The sequence below is a fragment of the Artibeus jamaicensis genome, unplaced genomic scaffold, assembly GCF_021234435.1.
Source record: "Artibeus jamaicensis isolate MK-2021 breed Jamaican fruit bat unplaced genomic scaffold, CSHL_Jam_final contig_519, whole genome shotgun sequence".
NCBI classification, from domain to species: domain Eukaryota; kingdom Metazoa; phylum Chordata; class Mammalia; order Chiroptera; family Phyllostomidae; genus Artibeus; species Artibeus jamaicensis.
In genome coordinates, this window is record NW_026521871.1 from 47,858,916 (window position 1) to 47,880,125 (window position 21,210).

The 21,210-nt window shown below is 49.9% G+C and overlaps 1 protein-coding gene across 2 annotated transcripts in view; it reads left to right on the forward strand.

Annotated features, from left to right (window-relative positions):
• ITGA9 (integrin subunit alpha 9) overlaps window positions 1–21,210 on the forward strand; it is a 311,106-nt gene that overhangs the window by 200,008 nt on the left and 89,888 nt on the right. For both annotated transcript variants that reach the window (XM_037148217.2, XM_037148216.2), the window contains exon 18: window positions 5,222–5,372. In XM_037148217.2, the coding sequence (XP_037004112.2) occupies window positions 5,222–5,372 (151 nt within the window). The remainder of the gene's footprint in view (window positions 1–5,221; window positions 5,373–21,210) is intronic.

A 21,210-nucleotide genomic window follows, 5' to 3' on the forward strand; every position in this document is an offset into this window, starting at 1 on the left:
TTCCTGTACTTTAGGAACTGTGGGAACAGAGGGAGGGACACTGCTACTTTAGTTTCTTCCCTTAGCATCTTCACAAAAAGTCACCTGCATAAAGTCGTTTCTGTGGTGGTGGAAGGGGAGGAATCTGGCTCAGTAGCCCGAGTGGTTCAGCGGGTGATGACGGATACAGGAACGCACAGCGTTTTCCAACAAGGGGCTTTGAAGTGTGTACACTCCTAATGTAAGGTGATGAGTGAGGTCACAGAACAGGTTTGACAGTGACCCTCTGGCCACCAACATGGTGGCAGTAACAGCTGGCATTTGGGGTACTGAGTGAACAGTGCCAAATTCAAGATAAACCCAACATATTGAAAACAGCTGCTGTAAGATGTATTAGGACAGTTGTATTTTTCTATGGATTGATTTTAGAGAGAAAGGGGGGAGAGAAAGAGAGAGAAATACAGACTTGCTGTTCCACTTACTGATGCACTCATTGGTTGATTCTTGTATGTGCCCTGACCAGAGATCGAACCCACAACCTTGGCGTGTCGGGACGATGCTCTAACCAACTGAGCTACGCTGCCAGGGCTATCGTTGTTTTTTTTTTATGACAAATGAGCCATATGTTTCCAGCAGGCTGTAGATATGTGGTGAGATACGCTTTATAGAAGCTGTACAGTTTGGTTCTTATTTTAACTATTAATAGTGCTTTTCTTGTAAAAGTACATCAGAGTGGTGGATGTTCAAAGTAGTGTGACTCATGTAAAAAACTGCACAAGCAAATTAAAGGTAATGGGAACTTTTTTTCAGGGAATGAAATTTCTTGAAAATCGGGATTGTTCTTTACGGAATAAGCGCGCACCCGGGGAATGTTTGACACCCAAACCCTGTGCCTGGGCATTTTACTCTTTCCAAGGTCCTGTCAGAAGTCGGTCTTCACGGAGTCCTGTTCTTTTCAGATAGATCTTGCCAAAGCCCTCCCCGGCTGAGACAGAGTTTGCACGACAGCGGCAGCTCAGACGGCGCCCGTGCCGATGGAAGGGTGGCACTGGCCACAGCTCAGCCCCCAGTTGATAGACAGACCTGGATCAGAGCGCGCCTCCTTCTGGGGGCTCAGCTCCTTCAGCTGTAAGATGCGAAGGCTGAGCTGATGCTCTGCTGTGGGCATGGTGTACGTGTTCATTCATCCGCTCCACAGGGGGTTGTTGAGCACCTACTGTGCGCCAGGCACAGCTCTGTCACTGGGGGTTCAGTGATGTGAAAAACCAGACAGGAGTCCTTGACCCCTGGTCCTTCGATCCTTATAGGGGAGAGATAGTTCCTAAATATGTGAAGACAAATAAATGTATCTTCACCACATGGGTAAGTGCTGTGAACGATGGTGGAGCACATGGGGCTGGAGGAGATCTCGTAACAAGGAGATCCTTCTCACCCAGGGGGGCGTACAGGTGAGCAGCTGGAGAACGCGGGCTGCGAGGAATGGGCTTCGAAGGCCCAGGAGGCACTGAATCCAAGGCCCAGCACAGCCCCTCGGCCAGTCACCTTGTCTCTCTGCATCTCAGTCTCCTCGCATCTAAAAATGGAACTACTGTCAGGAACCTCTCATGGCTTTGTAAGGTTTCAGAAGGATGACATGATTAAAAGTACCCAGCACCAGGCAAATTACATTGCATTTCATGTCTAAGAATAGCTTTGGAAACAGAGAGGTTCTATTTTGTACCAGAGCATTAGTCGTGGAGGAGGAGTGAAACAGCTCTGAGGCCTGGCCTCTTTTTTTTAAAGACCGAATTCAAGGTCTGTTCTGAAAGGTGCCTGGCTTCCCTTAATCATGGAGCATGTTTAAATCACTTGGCTTTGAAGCCCCAGGGATGACCACACTGCATGATTAAGTTACAGAAGTCTAGGCTGTGGGGGCTGGCAGAAGGTTACACACCCCTGGCCTGATCCCTTGCCATCTGTACACGAGGAAACATGGCCGATTATGAACAACGAAAGAGGAGTGAAGAGGCACCTCCCTGCCCCATGGTCCTGTGCATTTTTATATCGTCTCTCTGTTGAATATTTCATTTGGAAACGATGGGTATTCTCTGGGGCTACTGGGCTACTTGTGAGTCCTTACGCAATCCCTCCTCAAGATAAGGCAAGGTTAGCACTCTTTCTCATAACTCCTCAAAGCCTGAGGATTGCTCCTTTAATCTTACAAAAGCAAACAAGAGGACAGAAATAACACATCAATTGTTGAAAATTAAAGTGTCCAAGAATAATAAATAATTGCCACATAGCTTGAGGTCAGGGTCGTAATTTATTGGAGGCCATTCAAGAATTCGAAACTTTCCTCTAAGTTAATTTTTCACATCTTGTTTGGATCCTTACGGCTCTTGTTTCCAAAAACAAGACCATCGGCTCTCTCCGTGCACATGTTATTCTTGTTGACGTGCCAGGCGTGCAGCAAAGTGAGGTCCTCTCGTCTTGGATGGGTAATGAGGGTTTCTCCCCCTAAAATCTGTATTTCAAAGTATTTTAGCCTCCTGGGATTTGGGATAGTTGTCTTTCCTGCTCTGCTAGCTGTATCAGTGGTCGCAAACAACGATGAACATGTGCTGGTTAATTTAAACACAAAAGGGATTTATTGGAAGGATAGGGGTGGGGTCAGAGCTTAGCCAGGAAGGCTGGAGAACCACCATTACAGGAAACAGAGGAGGCAAGGTGTAGCTCAGGGTGCCGCCCCTGGGCTCTCAGTCCTCTGTGGCCACCTCAGATGATCTCAGAGCGTCCTGGTGCCTTTGGGCAACCCTCAAAATTCATGACCCTGGTTAAGAGCATCTGTCTGCTCACCATACCCAGGCCTCTTGATCACCCTTATGTCACCTGACTCCATTTAAGTGCCTACATTTTAGCAACTAACTCTAACTTTACTGATGTGCCCTCCAACTTATCTTGAGATTTCCCCCCAAACAGAAGGTGTCAGGATGCTGTGACCAAAAATATCAACTGCCTGCTACACAAACATTTATATGCTTAACCACATCTTCCAATCGAAGATTGGCCACCCATGTGAATTTATTTTGTCCAAAGCTCACATACTAATCGTCAATGTCAGGTACATCATTGTCATTCTCCTCCTCGCTGTCACGCTCATCCCCACCATCATCCATCGATGGCCCGTTCATCTCCCGACTCTCCCGGGCTGCTGTTTCCCTTCTTTTCCTCACCTCTCAAACATTCCTTCCTCCTCCTCCATCCCCGATTTGACTCTGCTTTGATTTCATTGTGAAATGGAAGCAATCGTAAAGGAATCTCTTCTTGTCCCTAAGACCCATCTATTAATGTGTCTGTGCCGTACGCACCTCTTCCTCACCTCATACCAGCTGAGGCCAGCCCCTCCATTTGTTCAGACGCTATCCAGCAAATGTCCCCTGTCATGTCATCCTTCATGGTTCTCTGTCTAGTAGATCCTCCCTTTTACCATGGAAATATACTATAATCATTTCCATCTTTAAAAAATTCCCTTGAGCCCACATCCCCTACCAGCTATCATCCTTTTTCTCTCCTACCCTTTGTAGAAAAACTCCTTCAGATAGTCAGCTGTACTCACCGTTTCCACTTATTCTCTTCCCGGAGCTCTTAACACCCATTCCAGTCAAGCTTTCATCCCAAACACTCCACTTAAGTCATTCTTAGCAAGATCTCCAACGACCTCCTGATGGCTCATTCCAGGGGCCAGTTCTCATTCGTGTTATTCTGACCTATATGCCATCTTTGACAAAATTGATTATCCCTTCCTTGAAACCTGTTTCCTGTGGCCACTTAGATACCCTCTCGCTTGGTTTTCCTCCTGTCTCTCTTGCCACTCTTTTCCGGTCTCCTTTGCTGGCTCCTCCTCATCTTCAGCTCTCAGGAGTGAAACCTCTTATGTACCCACACATGCTCCCCGATGGTCAGAACCGGGCCATCCCAGGTGTGTATCTGCAGCCCAGACTCCTCCTTCAACTCCAGACTTATGCTTCCCACTCTCTCAGATCTCTACTGAAAAATCCAATAGGTATTTGGATTTTCTCTGCTAAACCTTCTATAGCCACCATCTTTCCCATCTCAATGTCCCCTTCTACTTGTTGAATCTAAAATCCTTGAAGCCATCCTTGACTCCCCTGCTAAGATCCCTAACACCCTTCATCCACCCACGAGCAAAATCTGTTGGCATAACCTTCTAAATGACCAGAATGACATCTCACTGCCTCAGTTTCTACCACCATGGTCTGGTCTGTCATCTTCTCACACCTGGATCATGACAAGCACTCCCTGACCAGGCTTCCTGCTTCCCCCAACCACGCGCTCCACAGACTGTGCTCATCACAGCCAGCGTGAGCCTTTCAATATGGAGGTCAGGTCACAGGGGTCCTCCACTTGGAGCCTGGCAGGGGCTCCATTTCAGGGTCAAACCAAAGCCCTCGTGATGGCCCAGCAATGCCCTAGGTGACCCGTTTGCCCCTAGTGCCTTTGCTTCTCTAAGCCCATTTCCTCCTGCTCTCCCCTTCACCCACGCCTCTCAGCCCCACTGGCCTCCTTGCCAGTGTTTGAACATTCCAGGCACCACTTTTCCTTGGCTCGCTCCCATATCTCTCTGTATGTTGCTCCTTTGCTTCCTTGGGCTAAGGTCACCTCGTCAGTGAAGCTTCCCTGACCACCACCCTATTTAATGTCGTATCCCACTCTTCCTCCAATCTGGCACTCTCTGTTCTTCTTGCCCCTTTGTAAGTTATAGCTGTAGCTTTTATCACAATCTGACCAGTGTGTTTGCTTTTTTTGTGTCTGTGTTTGCTGTCCCTGAAGCTACAAGAAAGAAAGAACTCTGTTTTGTTTGCTGTTCTTTCTCTAGCACTTGGAATAGTAGTCATGGGCAGTCAGGAGGTACTAAAAAATATGCGAGTGAATGAATGACCGCATTCCATGTCTAGGTTATTAAATGTTTTATGATTGTACAGGTTTGATGTACAAGATTTCATGTGACCCCCGAATGGCCTAGTGAGATAGGCAACCCAGACTCCTCCTGGGTTTAGATGAAGAAACCGAGGCTCATGGGATCTAAGGATGTATGGCTGCTTCATGGGGTTTCTGGGACTTGTAGTTCTAGTCCGAGAGCAGTTTCTGCCCCCCACCCTCAGCTACCCCACAATGGCTCATGTTGTATTTAGTGAAAGCTGAAAGCTCTGGGGCATTCATTGCTGTTTCTTTTTCATTGCAGCACTGATGAGAAAACCCCGTATCTCGCTCTGGGGGCTGTGAAGAACATCTCCCTAAACATCTCCATCTCCAACCTTGGCGACGATGCCTACGATGCCAACGTGTCCTTCAATGTTTCCCGGGAGCTCTTCTTCATCAACATGTGGCAGAAGGTAAGGGGGCTGCCCCAAAGAGAGCCTTTGGTCCAGCTGGCGCCTTCGTTGACTTTCATCTTAGCTCAGAACGTGCAGTGATTCTGCAAAGATGATTTTGTTATGTAGAGTACCATTTGGGATGATGCCAACCAATGGAGCCACACCGGTCAGGGCTCCATTTGGGACAATTAGAATTTTTCTCCTCCCGGACTTAGAAGGTATGTTGGTACAGCCGGAGAAGAGTGTCAGAGCAGCATCCATGTCTTCCACTGTCTCCCACCCATTCTCGCTCATTGAACCCACCCCATGTGGTTTTAGGTCTGGCCCCTTCTCTAAGGCGATGCATGGTCACTGTCTCCAGCACACGCATGTTCCGGACAGTTCTGGCGTTAGGTCAGTAGCCGAGAACAACCAGAGATGAGGACAGATTGCAGCTCTTCATGCCCGTTGCCGCCAGTGATGCACTTGATGCTTTCATCAGAGGGTCATGCTCATCATCCCACGCTTTGGCATATTTATTTATTCCTGGCATACTTGAGTCAGTGGAGGAAATTGAATTATTTCCACGAATTGAGTGGGCTTTTTAGAGGGAATTAATTTATCTGAATGAACAGGAGTTTAAATGGCACGGCTCAGGAAGGAAACAGGCGCTGGGGCTCCCTCCTGTCTTGGAATCTGCCTCCAGGAACCACCTTCGTGGGGAAAGGACAGGCCTTCTAGGCCGGCAGCAGGCGGAACCGGGAGCGGGGATGGGGGGTTGGGGGGGTTGGAACAGGCCTCCCTCTACCCTGTGACTGTGCCACGTGTCCTGATGGGTACTTTTTGCAGCTTTTCCTAGTGTTTATAGCCTTGAAGTGCAGCACCTTGATGTGTGTGTTACCACGGAACCAAAGTCACTTTCTGAGAGTTGTCGCCCTGCCCACAGATGAGCACCAGATGCACCTTCAGACCTGCTGGCAGCCTTTCTCCTGCTCAGGCACATCCCCTGCCAGACTCAGTGGTTCTGACAGGACCGCGCCCGTCTCGTCCGGCTTAGGAGGCAGCAGGAGCATAGAGAGCCATCCAGAGGGGCAGTGCTCCAAGAACTTCGCAGGGGATTGTCTCACACTTCCTGCTGCTTAATAGCTTTTGGGAGCCCCAGGGTTAGGAGAGGCCCCCAAAAATAACGAAGAAGGACTGCAGGAAGGGCATGCTTTCCATTCACCTTCTACACCCTAAAAAGTGCCCCTGGTTCAGGCCCCACCCCATCAAGAGTGCACCAGATATCTGTGGGGTTTTGGTATCTCCACCAAAGCACAGAATCTCTTTTACAGGATTTCTTGTGCTGTGATGCCATCTTCCTGTCAGGGGTGGGAGGGGGGAGAAAGGTTTACTCAGGGACCAGACCTGTGAAACTCATTTCTGCGGTAACTGAGAGGATGTGGTTGGTGACCGGGTCATCATATTGCACAGATTCCTCTCACTCGCGGCTCATGGAAGAAATTTCTCTCTGGTCTCAGAATTACGAATAGCTGTGCTTTTTCTGAACAATGGGCATATTTTTACCTGTGGACACAGTCATCCTTGTGACTAGGCTTTGTTCTCTCTGTTGTCTACTAGAATGTTCGGAGCCAGCCTCACTCTGTGAGTATATAGGACCGGGCAGTATCAGTTCCTAAACTAAGTACCTTCCTCTATCTTACTTCACTTCCCTTCACCGTGGTTTTCTTTCTAGCTTGGAGACTGCATAACATTCTATCGTAAGATATACTATGGATTACCTACAAACTCCTGTAGTTAGATATTTAATTATTTCCAGTTTTGTTCTCTGTTAAATAATATTGTGATGAGTGTCTTCTACAGAGATTGGTATGAGCAAATGTTTATATTTTTAGTCTTGAAACTGTTTGAGGGAGGTGACATTGATTGACCACCTACTGTACACAGGGGTTTTGCACACATTTTCCCATTCCCTCCTTACTGCCTGCCGTCCTGGGGATCTGCCTTATGGGAGGAGTGCTCCAGGCGAAGAGAGGCAGGGTAGGGGTAGGGACAGGGCTGAGTAGGGATGTGCGGTCATAAAAGCTAGCTCATTTATAGGGTAGAAAGAGAGGGAGGGGTGCTATAGAACAGGGGTCCCCAGTCTGCAGGCCACAGACCAGTACCTGTCCGTGGCCTGTTAGGAACCTGGGCCTCATGGGCAAGCGAGCGAAGCTTCGTTCCCATTACTGCCTGCGTTCTGCCTCCTGTCTCCTCACCCCCCACCCATCTGTGGAAAAGTTGTCTTCCCCAAAACCAGTCTTTGGTACCAAACAAAAAGGTTGAGGACCACTGCTCTAGAACACAAATCACTCAGCAGAATTGCCTGCTCTTGAACTGGGAGGGGGGGGAATCCTTTCCACCCCTCTGTCATCACTGGCCACTGTCGTGGGGTTGGGTTAGTCAGCTCCCAGGCATTCTGGATGAGGGAGCTCTGGTCAGTCAAGGGCAATGCACCTGAGAAGGACACAGGGAGGTCATTAGCCACTGTCGCTGATTATGGAGAAAATTAGAATATATCCCTGGTGTATTTTTGCCATTGAATTTCCATAACCAGTAGAACCTAGGGCACAGGGAACCCTAGGCTTCCCCTTGGTAGGAAGGTGACAAGGCATCAGGGGCTCTTGGGAATGTGGTGAGCATGAGTGTGAGGGAGGTGACAGGGCACAGAGACATCACGGAGCAGCTGTGGAGGCCGGACCACCCAGAAAAGCAGGTGGGCGAGACGACCCTCCGTGTGGCAGGAGAAGGGAAAGGAACAAAAGGGTGCCCTCCCACGACCACAACCCTGACTGTAACGGGGGTGTAACTGGCGTCGCTGAGCCCAGAACACAGTCCTAACAGCACTCAAGTGCTCAGTGAAGGGACATCAAGGGAGCCCGCCCACCCCTGCGCAGACCTGAACAGAACCAACATGGGCCCCTCAAAAGGGTTCCAACAGGAAAACCAAGAAAAGTACAACACAAGATACGGAGGGAAGGCATACCTTTTAAGAAGATTGTTAATAGAAAACAGAAGTAAACTTTACATAGCATTCACTTCTGTTCTTGAAGAAATTCAAGAAAAAGTGAGCACCACAAAAGATCAGAGAGTAAGTAGAACAACAGAATGGGGTGAAATGGGATAAACCGAGAGGGAAGCAAAAATCAAGCCTGTGGAAGGGATAAGGAAACATTATAATGAAACCAAGGAAGCAAAGGCAGAGTGCAAACGTAGGCTATAACCGGGAGAGAGCAGACTTAGCAGTATGGAAAACTGATTCATTATCATGCAGGGCGTATTCGAGGAGGTCTCTGAGAATTCAGAGTAAAGGACGTAGTGATGAAGGAGATGACAGTGAAGAGCACAGATGCGGAAGGTGGGGGCCGGAGAATCGCCAGGAGAACTGGTAGGACAGTTGCAAACAGAAGACATGAGCAAAGAAGGCTCTCCATTTTCCTGAATGGGTGCCACAAATTCCAGGCAAAAAATATATATATATTGAGAACAGTTTAATGTGTACACACAGCTTTATGAGATTTTTTAATTTTAAGGATGTGAGAATAGTACTACTACTATCTAACAGAAAACAAAGATACCCATTTTCTACAGACTTCTTTTCTGTAACATTAATATCAAAAGTTATAGGATGTTCCTTTGTGAATTATTAATACTTCTATACCCAGCCAACTGGCCCTCCATGGTGAAGGGAAAGAAAAGATACCCTCTGATACATGAGTGCATAGAGTCTATTAACCTCCCTAGTTTGGATCCCCACAAAAGCCGACCTTGACACAATGACTGAGGTGGAGGTAGTTTATTGGGCAGTGACCCCAGGAGGCCCTGGGTGGAAATGGTGAGTTTGGACAGGGAAGGGATGGATGAAAAGACAGGACAGTGTACACAGATGAGCAGGCGACCGCTGCGGGTAGCTCAGACTCTGTCCTGCTGCAGGCCCTCAGAGGACTAGACTCTGGAGCACAGCTCACAGCCGTTGTCCTGCGGGGTGAGGATTGATCCACCAGCTCCTGTCACTCATCCACAGAGAATCACTCCACCCCCTTCACTCTCTAGCACTCGGGGCCTTCTCCAGCTCCGAGCCGCACCCCCTGGGGTGCGCGAACAACTCAGGCAGGGGGCATGTGGGACGCTATCAGCCTGGGAGGGGACTGGCTTCAGGTGACCCACCCTCTGGTTGACTCTGGAGAATGTGGGCAAGGTGCCGGCAGCATCTGCTACGATAAAACATAGAAGCTTTCATCACTATAAAACCGTTCCTGTTACATTGTTACAGAGAAAGCCCTCGTGAAGTTGTTGAATGAAAAGTGTGTCAAAACCAAAGAAACATAGAAATAAGCAAGAAAAATTTTTACAGATACTTAAAATACTAAGCAAATACTTAAGGAAACTATTGCCACAGTAAAGAACATAACTTAAAAGATTAAGAATAAGTGTCTAATATCAATTATGCCATCGACATTGGAGAAGAAGCTTACTCTTGTCACTCCCCCTGCTTCACATTCTTCAGAACGGAGTCCAGACTCCTCGGCTGCCCAGGTGACGTGCGTGGGTGGCAGGTGGATGGATATCCCTCCTGTCCAATGTCACGGAGCAACTCAGAGCCCAGGCCTGGAAGGTCTCCTGTCTCCTCTGTCATCACACAATTAGTGACATATTAGTTTCTGAGACTAAAGAAAAAATACCTCCTGAGATAGATTTTTCTATCCTAATGCCAGGCCGCTCTCCTGATTCTTTCCTTTAAGGCAGGGCTATCCAACCTGGCTGTGAATGCGGCCCCAACACAAAATCATTCATTTATTTAAATATTATTAAGGGGTGTTTTTTTTTTGCAATTACATGTCACAATGTATTCATTGTATGGCCCAAGACACCTCTTCATCTTCCAGTGTGGCCCAGAGATGCCAGAAGGTTGGACACCCCTGCGAGGTAAGGCTGCTTGTACAAATGGATATGCACCCGGAGGACCATCTGCTGGGTCTCCTCTCGCCTGCATAAAGCTAACTCAAAAACACTCTATAAAGCGGGACTTCGTCTGTTGGTGGCTATCTGGCTGGCTGATGGGCCTGCTGGCATGTGCTGTCTGGCTGGAGTGCAGCATATAACGGTCACACAAGAGTCTCTCGTGGAGCAGTGACAGGGGTCTCTGTGGGGCAGGGAGGGGCGTACAGTTAAAAGGGAGAATAAGAAAGAGTAAAGAAAACACTTGGGAGCCCCTGCCTCCCACAACTCCAGGGTCACATCCACATTGGGCTCTATGGGACTGACACCCCCAGAGCACACGCCGCCGAATATAATGTGAATAGGCCCCTGGAGTTGTACGGACATGTGGTCCTGGCATCAAGGTAAAGTCAGGTTGTGATTTTGTGCTGAGGTGCCTCTTGACACAAACGACTTCGGCTCTTCCTGCCTCTGTGAAGCAGAATGGACTTGTTTGGGCAGCGGTTAGCAAGGACCTGGGAAGGGCCAGGGCAGTGCCAGCAGCTAGGAGACATGAAGATGGGCAAGAGCTGGTCCCTGTTCCCAGGGAGCCCCCAGCCCAGTGGGTGAAAGCTCCGCCAGCAAGCAAGGAAAGTGCAGACACGCAACTGCTCCACAGGGGTGCCAGACGCTGCTCTGAAGCACAGATGTGACAAAATGAAGCAAGTCATCATTGGGGCTGCTCGTCTTGGGTTGGACCAAATCCTTAGATAGAGGCTTAGGGTTGATGCTTGAGCCTCTGAAAAGTTGGCATCAGTTAGTGTCAACATCACAGAGCCAAGGTGGGTGGGTGGGGTGGGTCAATTTATTTGGGTGGTGAAGGAGAGTGGGCTGGTGCAGGGGTGAGAAGCCAGAGGCAAGCAGAGGAGGAAAGATGGAAAGTCCAGCAAGAGGCTGCCCACGTGGGACAAAGGGCCAGTGTCAGTCCTGTTGGTAGGTGGCCTCAGGACATTTCGGGAGCACTGGTGCTAAAGTTGCTTGTCAATTCAGAATCTTGCACTTCCGAATGTTTCACATGACCAAGAGCAAGAGAAACTCAAAGATGGTACTGGGTTCACGAGTACATCTTCAGGGCATTGACTGTTAAGATGCACTTGGAAACAGACATGGACAGAGTATAAGCTTCAAGTCAAGTGCAAGAGAGCTCCCAGCTGGCCTTTGGGTGCACAGGGGGCACAGCAGCTTGCCATGGAGTTACAGAGGAGGCCCTGCTGGGAGAGAAGGGACAACTGGGACAGAGTCCTTGTCCCAGGCTCTTCTCCACTGTGAGTGCTCTTTTGGTCTGGGTCTCTGATGTTGGTCCCAGATGTTGACCTTGAAGGAAAGAATCAAGGGTAATTAGCTTATTTAGGAGGTGCAGAAAATGCTGGGTGGGAGGCGGAGGCAGCTAATGAAGTATGTGATGGGGCTCAATCCTGAAGGGCCCATGTGGGGAACAGAGCAAACTACAAACCTCAGGGGGGCGGGAGCTGGGGGAGTTCCCACCCTCTCCCAAAGAGTCCATGCTCGAGGCCTTCTAGGGGCAATGCCTTCCCCACTACTTCTGTCTTATGGGCATGAGCAGGGCAGCCCACAGGGTTCTGGAAGATGTCCTCAGGTGCAGAGATACAGCCATGGGCTGGAGCACCATGAGAGGTGCAGGGCTCACCAGCACCCGCTGGAAATGCCTGCAGCACAAGTACCTCGCTCTCTACACTTCTAGACGTTGTAAATCGGCCTAATAGAACTTCACTGAGATTCCAACGTGAGAACTAGAGACACGCACCTCGCAGTCTGTGGGGGCGGGGCGGGGCAGGGGGGCCAGGTGTGGGACACAGGGGAGCAGGGGAGCCTGGGAAAAGGGAGGATTCCAGCCTCCTCTGACTCTCGGCAGAGTTGCTGGTAGTCAGGTGGGAGTCACGGCCCGTGCCGCCAGACTTCCTATTTTTCAATAAAAGCCAGAAATCCACATTTTTATGTGAAAAGTTATGACTTTGGCAGCTAATTAAAACGTTCTTTGAACATTGTATGCGCCAAACAAAACATGTGGACGGACCGCATCCAGCCTGCAGGCCACCAATTTGTGACCCCCGGCTTAGCTGTTTTCCATATGTTCTAGTCCCGTTTACTGGCCTGCCTGTTTATCACATGGCTCTGAGTTTCCGGTAAACCTAGTTCATCTGCAGCCTTGACTGTGTCTCCCGTCCATCCCTGGCTGGCAGATAAGCTAGCCCAAGAGATCTGGCCTTTGAGGGCCTCAGGTGTGAGTATATTTTGGAGGGGATGGAGGTGATTACAGAGGGTCAACCCAAAAAACGTCCATGAAATTTTTAGAGCTTATGATGGTTCGAAAACTATATTCAGGTGGAACGTTTGTATGTCGTAGTAATTGCGAGAAGCAGCTAAGCTGGAGTTTTTGTTCTAGAAGTTTTTAGGAGAGAAGGAAAACAACAAGCAGCCGCAGGGGAGAAGGGGACAAGCGAGGCTCTGGCTTCTGCCAGAGGCCGAGGTGAAACACCAGCTCGGTCTCTCGCTGTCCCTGTGACCTCGGGCCAAGGGTTTTCTCCCTGTGCCTCAGTGTCCATCTCTGTAAAGGGAGATGTGCTGAGAATTAATGAGGCCTACACTGAATTACTTGTATGTGTTTGCACACACTGTGTAGTTAATTCATCGACTCAGGAAGCGCCCATCGACCCTGCTCCAGAGCAAGATTAAGTGCTGAGGAGGGCGAGGAAAAAGAGCAAGAATATAAGGCAAAGCACATGTACCCAAGGGTGTTAGCTCTTCTTCAAATCAAAAATCGCGAGCCCTGGTCTTAACAAAAGACTGTGTGTGGGTGTACACACACACGTGTGTGCACATGTGTTTGTGCTGTCAGAAAACAGAGATCGTGTTAAAGTGGACATATTTTGTATTTGATGAATTGCTTTTGTTTCAAAAAAATTACATGAAAAATTACATGAAAAAAATTACATGAATATTTATGTACAACGTAAATATCTAAGTATATCAGTTCCATAAGTTAGCTTTTGTGGTTCCTATTTATTTGTTTTTAATTAGGCTTGTTGATCTTCTTTTGTTGGTTTTTTGCTGAAATATTGGAATTTCTGGTTTGGGGATGTGGACTTTTTAAAATCCAAGATACGTAATTGTTCAAATATGTGATGCGTGCAGTAAATAGTGTCAGAGTTTAGAGAACGAGGAGATTGGTGTTCTCCAGAAACAATGGCAGGGCAGGGAGTCGCCCGGCCCAAAAGTCTGTGGGGGCCTGGCATGTGGCCGCCCCCCCCCCACCCCCGTGCAGTCTGGTGGAGGAAGTCACGTTCTTTATCAGCTGGGCAGGGATGGGCCATCTGTGTTTTGACCGAGGGTCTGGCCTGAGGAAGTAGAAGGACAGAGGCTGGAGACACCCTGGAGGAAGAGCAAAGAGAGAGGAGACAGACAGGAGGTGTCAGACGACGAGGTTCGTCCTGGGGTTCCTGGGGGGAAGAGACCAGCCCTCTGAGCACGTCCAGCTTCCGTTGGTTGTAAGTCACTGAATTCGGCCGATGACATGTGGCACCGCCATCTAATCCCCTCGAGAGGCTGAGACGGAGGGATGGGCCCTGTGTTCTTTTATTTTTCTCCCATGACAGGGCCTCATGTGGGGAAGGGGGGGAATGTGACAATGTTAGAAGTTGCTGGAAGGAAAGCTCATTTTTGCTCTTTCTGAGGAGTGAGCGCTTTGAGCCCTGAACTAAAACTTGGCCTCCAAGTTGGCTTGGGGGCGGAAAAGCACCAGGTCAGCCCTGGCAGCTTTTCGGTGGCTTATTCTTCCTGACAGGAGGCTCAGGGGGCCTGTAACTTTGTTTTCCTTGTAAAGCGATTCTTCCAGCGTATCTCTAACCTACCTTTACCGCAGAAAGGGTGGCCCCTTCTCTCACGAGTTTCTCTTTTCTCACTTTCAAAGCGCACAGCATAGGATGGCGCCAGGCGATAAAACCTATCCCGTTTCTAACCTGGACAGAGCGGGAAAGATAGACAGTTGTGTGTTTGTCTTCCTTTGTATTTGGGGGAGTGCCCTGGCCTGTTCTCAGGCGGAAGAGTCTCCACAGAAGCCGCATCCGCACACAGGTAATGCCAGGTGAGGAGCTAAAAGCATGGCGTGGCCGGGGTTCGTGGTCCCCACCACCCACTCCTAACAGCGAGGGTCGGGAACGGAATGGATTGTATTCAGGGAGGCCCGGAAGTCAAACACGCTCGCGCAGCAGAGGGGGGTGCGCCTCACCCTCGATTGCACAAGCAGATTTCAAAGAGCCTTTGCCCCCCTCTGCCACCCGTCTCGTTCCTGGCAGGAACTGATTTTCACTGTGTTCTGCTTTCTCCGGTGTCTCTTGTCAAGTTAATAGTAGCCGCGAGTAAAATGCAACCCTTTAGATGTTTATAGTCATCTCAGCCGGGCCATTAAGATGATGAATGAACTTGCTGCTTGCCCTTGTAAGAGAACCCTAAGGGTGGATATCAATACTCAGAAAATAATAAGTCTTTTCCGCCCCCTTCCTGTGTTTAATCCAGTGCCCCAAACCCCGTGGTGACTTTACCTTGAACTTCCTGCCTAATGCCAGGCAGAAAAAACCTCACCTGGCTCCCAGCCCACGTGAGGCTCTGACAGCAGCAAGCTCTTCCCCTCGCGAGGTCAGTCTTCCCATCCAGCCTGTCAAAGGTAAACTCCACGTTCCCGGGAGACCTGTGGCATTTCTGAGTCCTCTCTGCCAGCCCTGACCTTCCTCAGGAGGATAGGAGTGGGTGGTGGGGACCACGAACCCCGGCCACGCCATGCTTTTAGCTCCTCACCTGGCATTACCTGTGGCCATTGAATTAGCATCCTCCGGCCCCGCCATCAGAGAGATCCTGACGCAGCGGGTAACTGTGCCCCAGAGAAGGGCCGGGCCCTTCCTGTGGCTGTGGGCAGTGGGGAAGTGGCGGGGAAACCCAGATGCCCATTTCCAGTCACGGCGTGGCCCCGGTGTTCCACGGCGGGGCTCAGTTTTCACATATATGAAAAGCTTCGTTTGTGTATTCACTGCTTTTGGAAGGAAGGCTGCGTTTTGCTTTAGAAATGTCAACAGAACTGTAGCTATGACAAGGATCAATTAAGAAGGACGTTTCCCAGAGCTGCGCGGGACTTGGGCACATCACATCTCTGGTGGGGGAGCTTTGACAACATGTGTTAAATCTCTGGGCATTTTTTTTTCCCTAATGAACTGCAAAACGGCAATTCAATAATTTCCTTCTCTAAGGGGAAAAGGGGAGTCTTGGATTTTAAATCGTTTTCATAAAGCAGCATCGCACCTCTTAAAAAGAAAGCCATGAAAATGCTCTGCTAAGCTAAGGCAAATAAAAGAAAACTTTAAAAAAATCAAGAAGTCGGTAGGTGTCTCAGACTGGGTTTCCCCAAAGCAGATCCTGAAGCGAGGATTCATGCCAGGTTCCCCGGGGAGACGTGGAGGGGGTGCAGTCGCAGGCCAAGGACCACAGAGGGTGGCCTCAGCCCGCACCTGCCAGGGGGGCTCTAACGTGCACACCCAGCTCCGCCCCATCTCAAGTCCTGGACGCTGGGCTTTTGTTCTCCCACAAGGGCCACTTACAGAGGAATAAATGTTCCAGGCACTTTCTACCCTCTGAGGGTGAGGTTTGGACAGAGCGGCTCTGGCAGCCAGAGGGCGGCCGCCAAAGAAGGTCCGCAGGTGCCGGCTGTTGGAAGCCAATGCAAACTGAAGCCAGAGAGAGGGCACGTGAAGGGGGCCCAAGGGGGGCTGGGGGGCCCCTGAAAGTGTTTGCTACAGTACAGTTCCCGTCAGCTGGTTCCCTTTGTGTTCCGAAGGGCACGTTGCAAGCCTACTGACCGAGATCTTTGAGTTCTCGGAGTGTTTGTGGGGTGTTCTCAGTGTCAGTGGTCCACAGGACATTTCTGCCGCCTCTGAATTCGGGAAGCAGCGCAGATGCCCACGGAATTTCACAGACAGCACAAGTGCACAGCACAGCCCATTGCAACCCAGCAGGCAGAGCTGGCATTCCACCCTCTGCAGCCAGGCTCACGCAGAGTCCGGGGCTCAGTGGCCCCGGCTGCGTGATGGCCACTGGCGTTGTTTTGCCCCGGCACCTGAGGATAACCAGCCAGCCCACCCTGGTCTCCTAAGCAAGCGAATTAAGCAGCTGGTTTTAAAAATAAGTTAGGAATGTGTTTGGCAGCGTGGGACAGAAAAGCTAACTTTTAGCAGCAGATCCTAATGAGATTTTGATTTTTTTCTTTTGTAAAAATGAATCTAGAATTGGACGTTTGAAGACAGGTGAGCAAGTGCATGACGCCATCGGGAACCCAGTTCCTCTGTCACTCACTCAGCCTTTCTTCTACACGATGCTTCTTGGTTTGTGCGTCTTGTACCACAGCTGCATTCAGGTAGCAAGAAAGACCAGGATCAGGCTTGTCCCCCTTTAAAGAGCTTTGCTGGAGATTCCGCATTTTCCGTGGACATCTCATTGGCCAGAACCATGTCACATGGCCACCCCTGGCCTCCAGGGAGGCTGGAAGATGAGTTTTCTTAGTGGGGCACATCTCTACCCCAGACTCAGTCGGGCCCTGTTACCAGGGAGGAAGGGAGAAGCGGCCATTGGGAGCGGTCAGCAGAGCCACAGCAGGAATCTGGGAGAAAGGTCTTTGGCAAGTATGTGTCTCCGAGGTACCTGGCAGAAAGAGGGGAAGGGGGAGGATCAATCAAAAACAGGAAAATGATCAGCACAATTATTACTCTCTTATTTTCATACTGCCAGAGTTCTTGAGGCTCTGCATTACTGCATTTAAGACTTTTTAAAAGTCCTCCTCAAAAATACCTGTTGGGGAGACCTGGTTTCACCACATCTAGTGTAGCAGAGCACCTGGTGTGAACCAGCCAGTGCCCAGCGAGGCTGCCCCTTCTGTAGATGTCAGGTCCTGATAAAGTATAAGGTCATCTTACCCGTCCACCTTGCCTATCTCCATTGACACACGCGTTTATTTTCACAAGATGAAGCCAGTCCAATGACAATTTCAATGTAGTTGGACGTCGGGCTCCGACAGAGGGGCCCCAGCTCTGTATCTAGGCCAGTCTGCTTGTGCAAGGCCAGTGTGGTCCCCTGTCCTTCTGACTGTGCGGTGTATGTACTCCGGCCCCTTCTTCACTGTTCAGTTTATCCACCTCTCCTCTGTCTCTAGGTTAGCCTCTTTCTTCTTAAAATGTGGAGCCCAGGCCTGCACTGCTGTTCAGTGAGCCCAGCATTGAATTATTATTGCACCAGGTCTAAACATTAGATTTCTGTTGAGGCGGCAGCCACAGCACAATTATATTTATTCGTGATGCATTTGTTCTGCTCTTTGTGTCATGTGTAGTCTCACCACTTGGAATACGGCCCATGGACCAGCAGCATGGCGTTCACCTGGCTGCTTGTTAGAATTCAGACCCGACAACCCCAGACCTTGGCTTGTTAACAAGCTACTAGGGAAGTGGCATGCATAGAGAAATCTGAGGGAGGCTGTAGGTCCTGACTTGAGGTCCTCTAGCTTGGTGACTCACCAAGACATTGAAGAGGACACGAAATGCACTTGAAGCCAGGGGCTGATGGTGCTTCCGTTCGCCCTGGGCAGACACGGAGCCGCTCACTGAGTGGGCTGGCAGGGAAGCAGGCATTTTGGGAGCATCCTTCAAGCCCTGTGCTGGGCACTTTATCCCGCCGAACCCTCCCCACAGCCCCGTGAGATGGACGCTCTTATTCTCTATGTGTAGAGGAGGGAACCGAGACTCACAGGCTAAGGGGACACAATCATCTTATGCTCGAGACTCTTAAAGGTTAAGGAGACTGAGCTCACACAACTGGCTGAGTTGGTGTGAACGTCACCTTCTGGCCCAGCTTTCATTGTCTTGTCTGCCAGGAAATCTCTTGGCTGCTTTGCTGAGAGACTGGTTGTCTGACCTGGGAAATCAGTCTCTGCCTCCATGACTGGAGGGAATACTGCTTCTCCCTAGCGCTGCATTTAAAAATGACAGTCACCTAGAGCTCACTGCGCAGGAAGCAAAAAGGTGGATTCTTGCATAAAGGACGAAAAACCAACTGGTACATGTGCGCTGGAGAAGACAGAGAAATGCACAGCCGGGATCCAAACAAAAGTCTCGGGGCAGCTCAGAGTGGTCAGAGGGCTCTCTTCCCAGGGCGCAGATGGCCACGCGGAGCCATGAGCACAGCTGCCAGGGACTGATGGAGATACAGAAAATACACCCGTCCCCAGTAAGGAAAGGGAAAGAGCTTGCCTAGGCCAGAGGCGGGCCCTGTTGAGACTGGCTGTGTCGCTATCAGGCAGTGAGCGAGACAGGTACAACCTCCCCCTCGCTGAAGCCAGTGGTCATTTCTCCATTGTCTTCTTTCTGGACCTATCCCAGCTCTCCAACTATTAGCACAGCTAATTGCTTCCCTTTTTTCATTTGTTTGTAAAAGATCTTTAATAGCATGTTTTTTTAAATTGAGGTATAATTGACATGGAGTTAGATGCCTACATCTTAGTATATGGATTCATAATTTTTACGTGTGTCTGAATGAGAACATTCTTATCAAGTCCAAAAATGGGGTCCTAATTCCCCCAAAACTGTTCCATTTGCAGGAAGTAGCAGCTCCATCCTTCTTGGCTTCTGTCTTTCTCTCACACACCATGTCAATTCCGCAAATGGCCTGTTGGGTGACTCTGCAGAGTATGTCTGTAACCCAGCCGCCTTTCGCCAGCACCCCTGCTTTTGTCTGCCTGCGGATTGACTGCGGTAGCTTCCTTCACAGTTGGTCTCTGTGTTTCCACCCTTGCCCCTCACACTCCCTTGCTCAGAACCCTCCCATCTCACTATAAAACCTTACCCTTTACAAACGTTGTAAGGCTCTGCAAGACTTGGCACAATTGCTGCCACACTGAACACATCACCTACCACTCTCCCCCGTCCTCTCCACTGAAGCCACACTGGCCTCCTTGCTGCTGCTTGCAGCACACAGAGCTTATTCCTACCTCAGGGCCTTTGCACTGGCTCTTCCCCCAGATATGCACCTGACCTACTTCCTCAGGTCTTTCTTGTCTCAGCTCAAACGTCACCCGATCAGAAATACCCTACTGTTCCAAACATTCCCATCTCATTCCTCTACCCTGATTTTCTTCATAAAACTTACTACAGTCTGACATACTGTTTGTTCGTTGCTGGTTGCCTTGGTCCTCCCTGTGGTATGGAGCAACTTTGTATTCACCGATTTATCCCTAACACCTACAGCACTGCCTGGGATGTAGCCGGATCTCAATATCGTTGGGGGAACAAATGGACGCAGGATGGATATGTAGGTAAATGAAGAATAGTGCTCTTTCTGTGTTCTGTATGGTTCCCGTGTCAGTTACGTTAAACTTTATGTAGCATCGGTAGTGTTGAAGAGCCAAGTGCTCTTTTTAAACAGTGTCGTGATTTGAAGAGGTATGCTCATTTCTTATCTCCCTGGAAAGGCAAACCAGCAAGAATCAGAGAAGTGGAGAAATGCTACCCCCACCTGGTGACAGAGTCTTCTGTGTGGGATCAGGCCTGACCTGAGGTGTGACTTCAGTCCACTGGCGCTGAAGCTCATCACTGATGGGGCAACTTTGTGTCAGTGCCTTTTAGGGGTAACAGCCAATGGACCAGGCCATGCCCACCCACAGGGTTCCTTCTTCTCCCTCCAGCTTTGAAGTCAGCCACTCTGTCCTGCCGGAGCATCTGGACTGTCCACATGGGTGTCTGCAATGGCCCCAGGATTGCAGACCCTTGGGAGGGCTGAGAATGTGAGCTGTAACCACTGGGGCTTGAAAATCTTCTCCTCTGGGGGTTCTTTAAACGAGCCCAAAGTGACACCCATGTCTGGGTAGGTTTTCCCAGAAGTAAACCCTGAGACAGGAATTCAAATGTAATAGTGTGGGAGGGTAAGGATAGGGGAGTGGGAAAGAAAAGAGAAAGCAACTGAGAAAGGAAACCTCCCAGGCCAGCTTGGCCTGTGACTCATCAGTCACTGGCTGCCTTTTCTTCTTTTGCACTCGCTCCTTTCTGAGCTAGAAGGGAGACGTAGAGCAGCAGTCCACAGGCTGGAGGATACAGAAAGATTAGAATAAAGACACGCGTCAAAGCACATGGGACATCTGGAAGCTTTGGCCGTGTGTTGGGAGACACAACGAGGCCACCTCTGCTTTCGAGGAGCTCCCAGGATCTGTGAGACAGGTGACGATGCCTCACATGCGAATGGCCCACCAGAGGCATGGCTCAGGGCCTGGGGCGAATATGGGAGGGGAGATGAGGGGGGTGAGTTTCTGGTACTCAAGGGGCCTACGTTTTAGCAAAGACTTCCAACCTGCATGAGCTCGTTAACAGGAACTCTGGGCTGACAGCGAGGACCTGCCTGTGAACCAGGGGATAAGAGTAGCTATAATCACCCGCTACAACCCATTTTACAAAGGAGGAAACTGAGGCATCATAAGGATCCTGCCACTCCAGGATGAGGCAGTTAAGAAAGAGCATGGCTGGGATTTGAGCCTGATCTGTCAGGAGGCCATGCCTGGGTTTTGTCCGCTATGCATGTATGTCTCGCAAATGAAGGTTCACCTTCACCCAGAGAGGTGTCGGTGTGAGACCGTGACAGCTACGCATGGGTTCCTGCAGTGGTGAGGCGGTCAGAGCTGTACGTTGAGAGGTCTTCCCCAGGTTTCGGTTTTCCTCCGGGAGAGGTGTAGGAGGGCCTTGCAGAGCAGCGAGCTCTGTCCTGTTTGCACGGACTCACCTGGACAGGCAAATGCAGTTCTCCAAAGTTTTGCCAGTGGGGACGG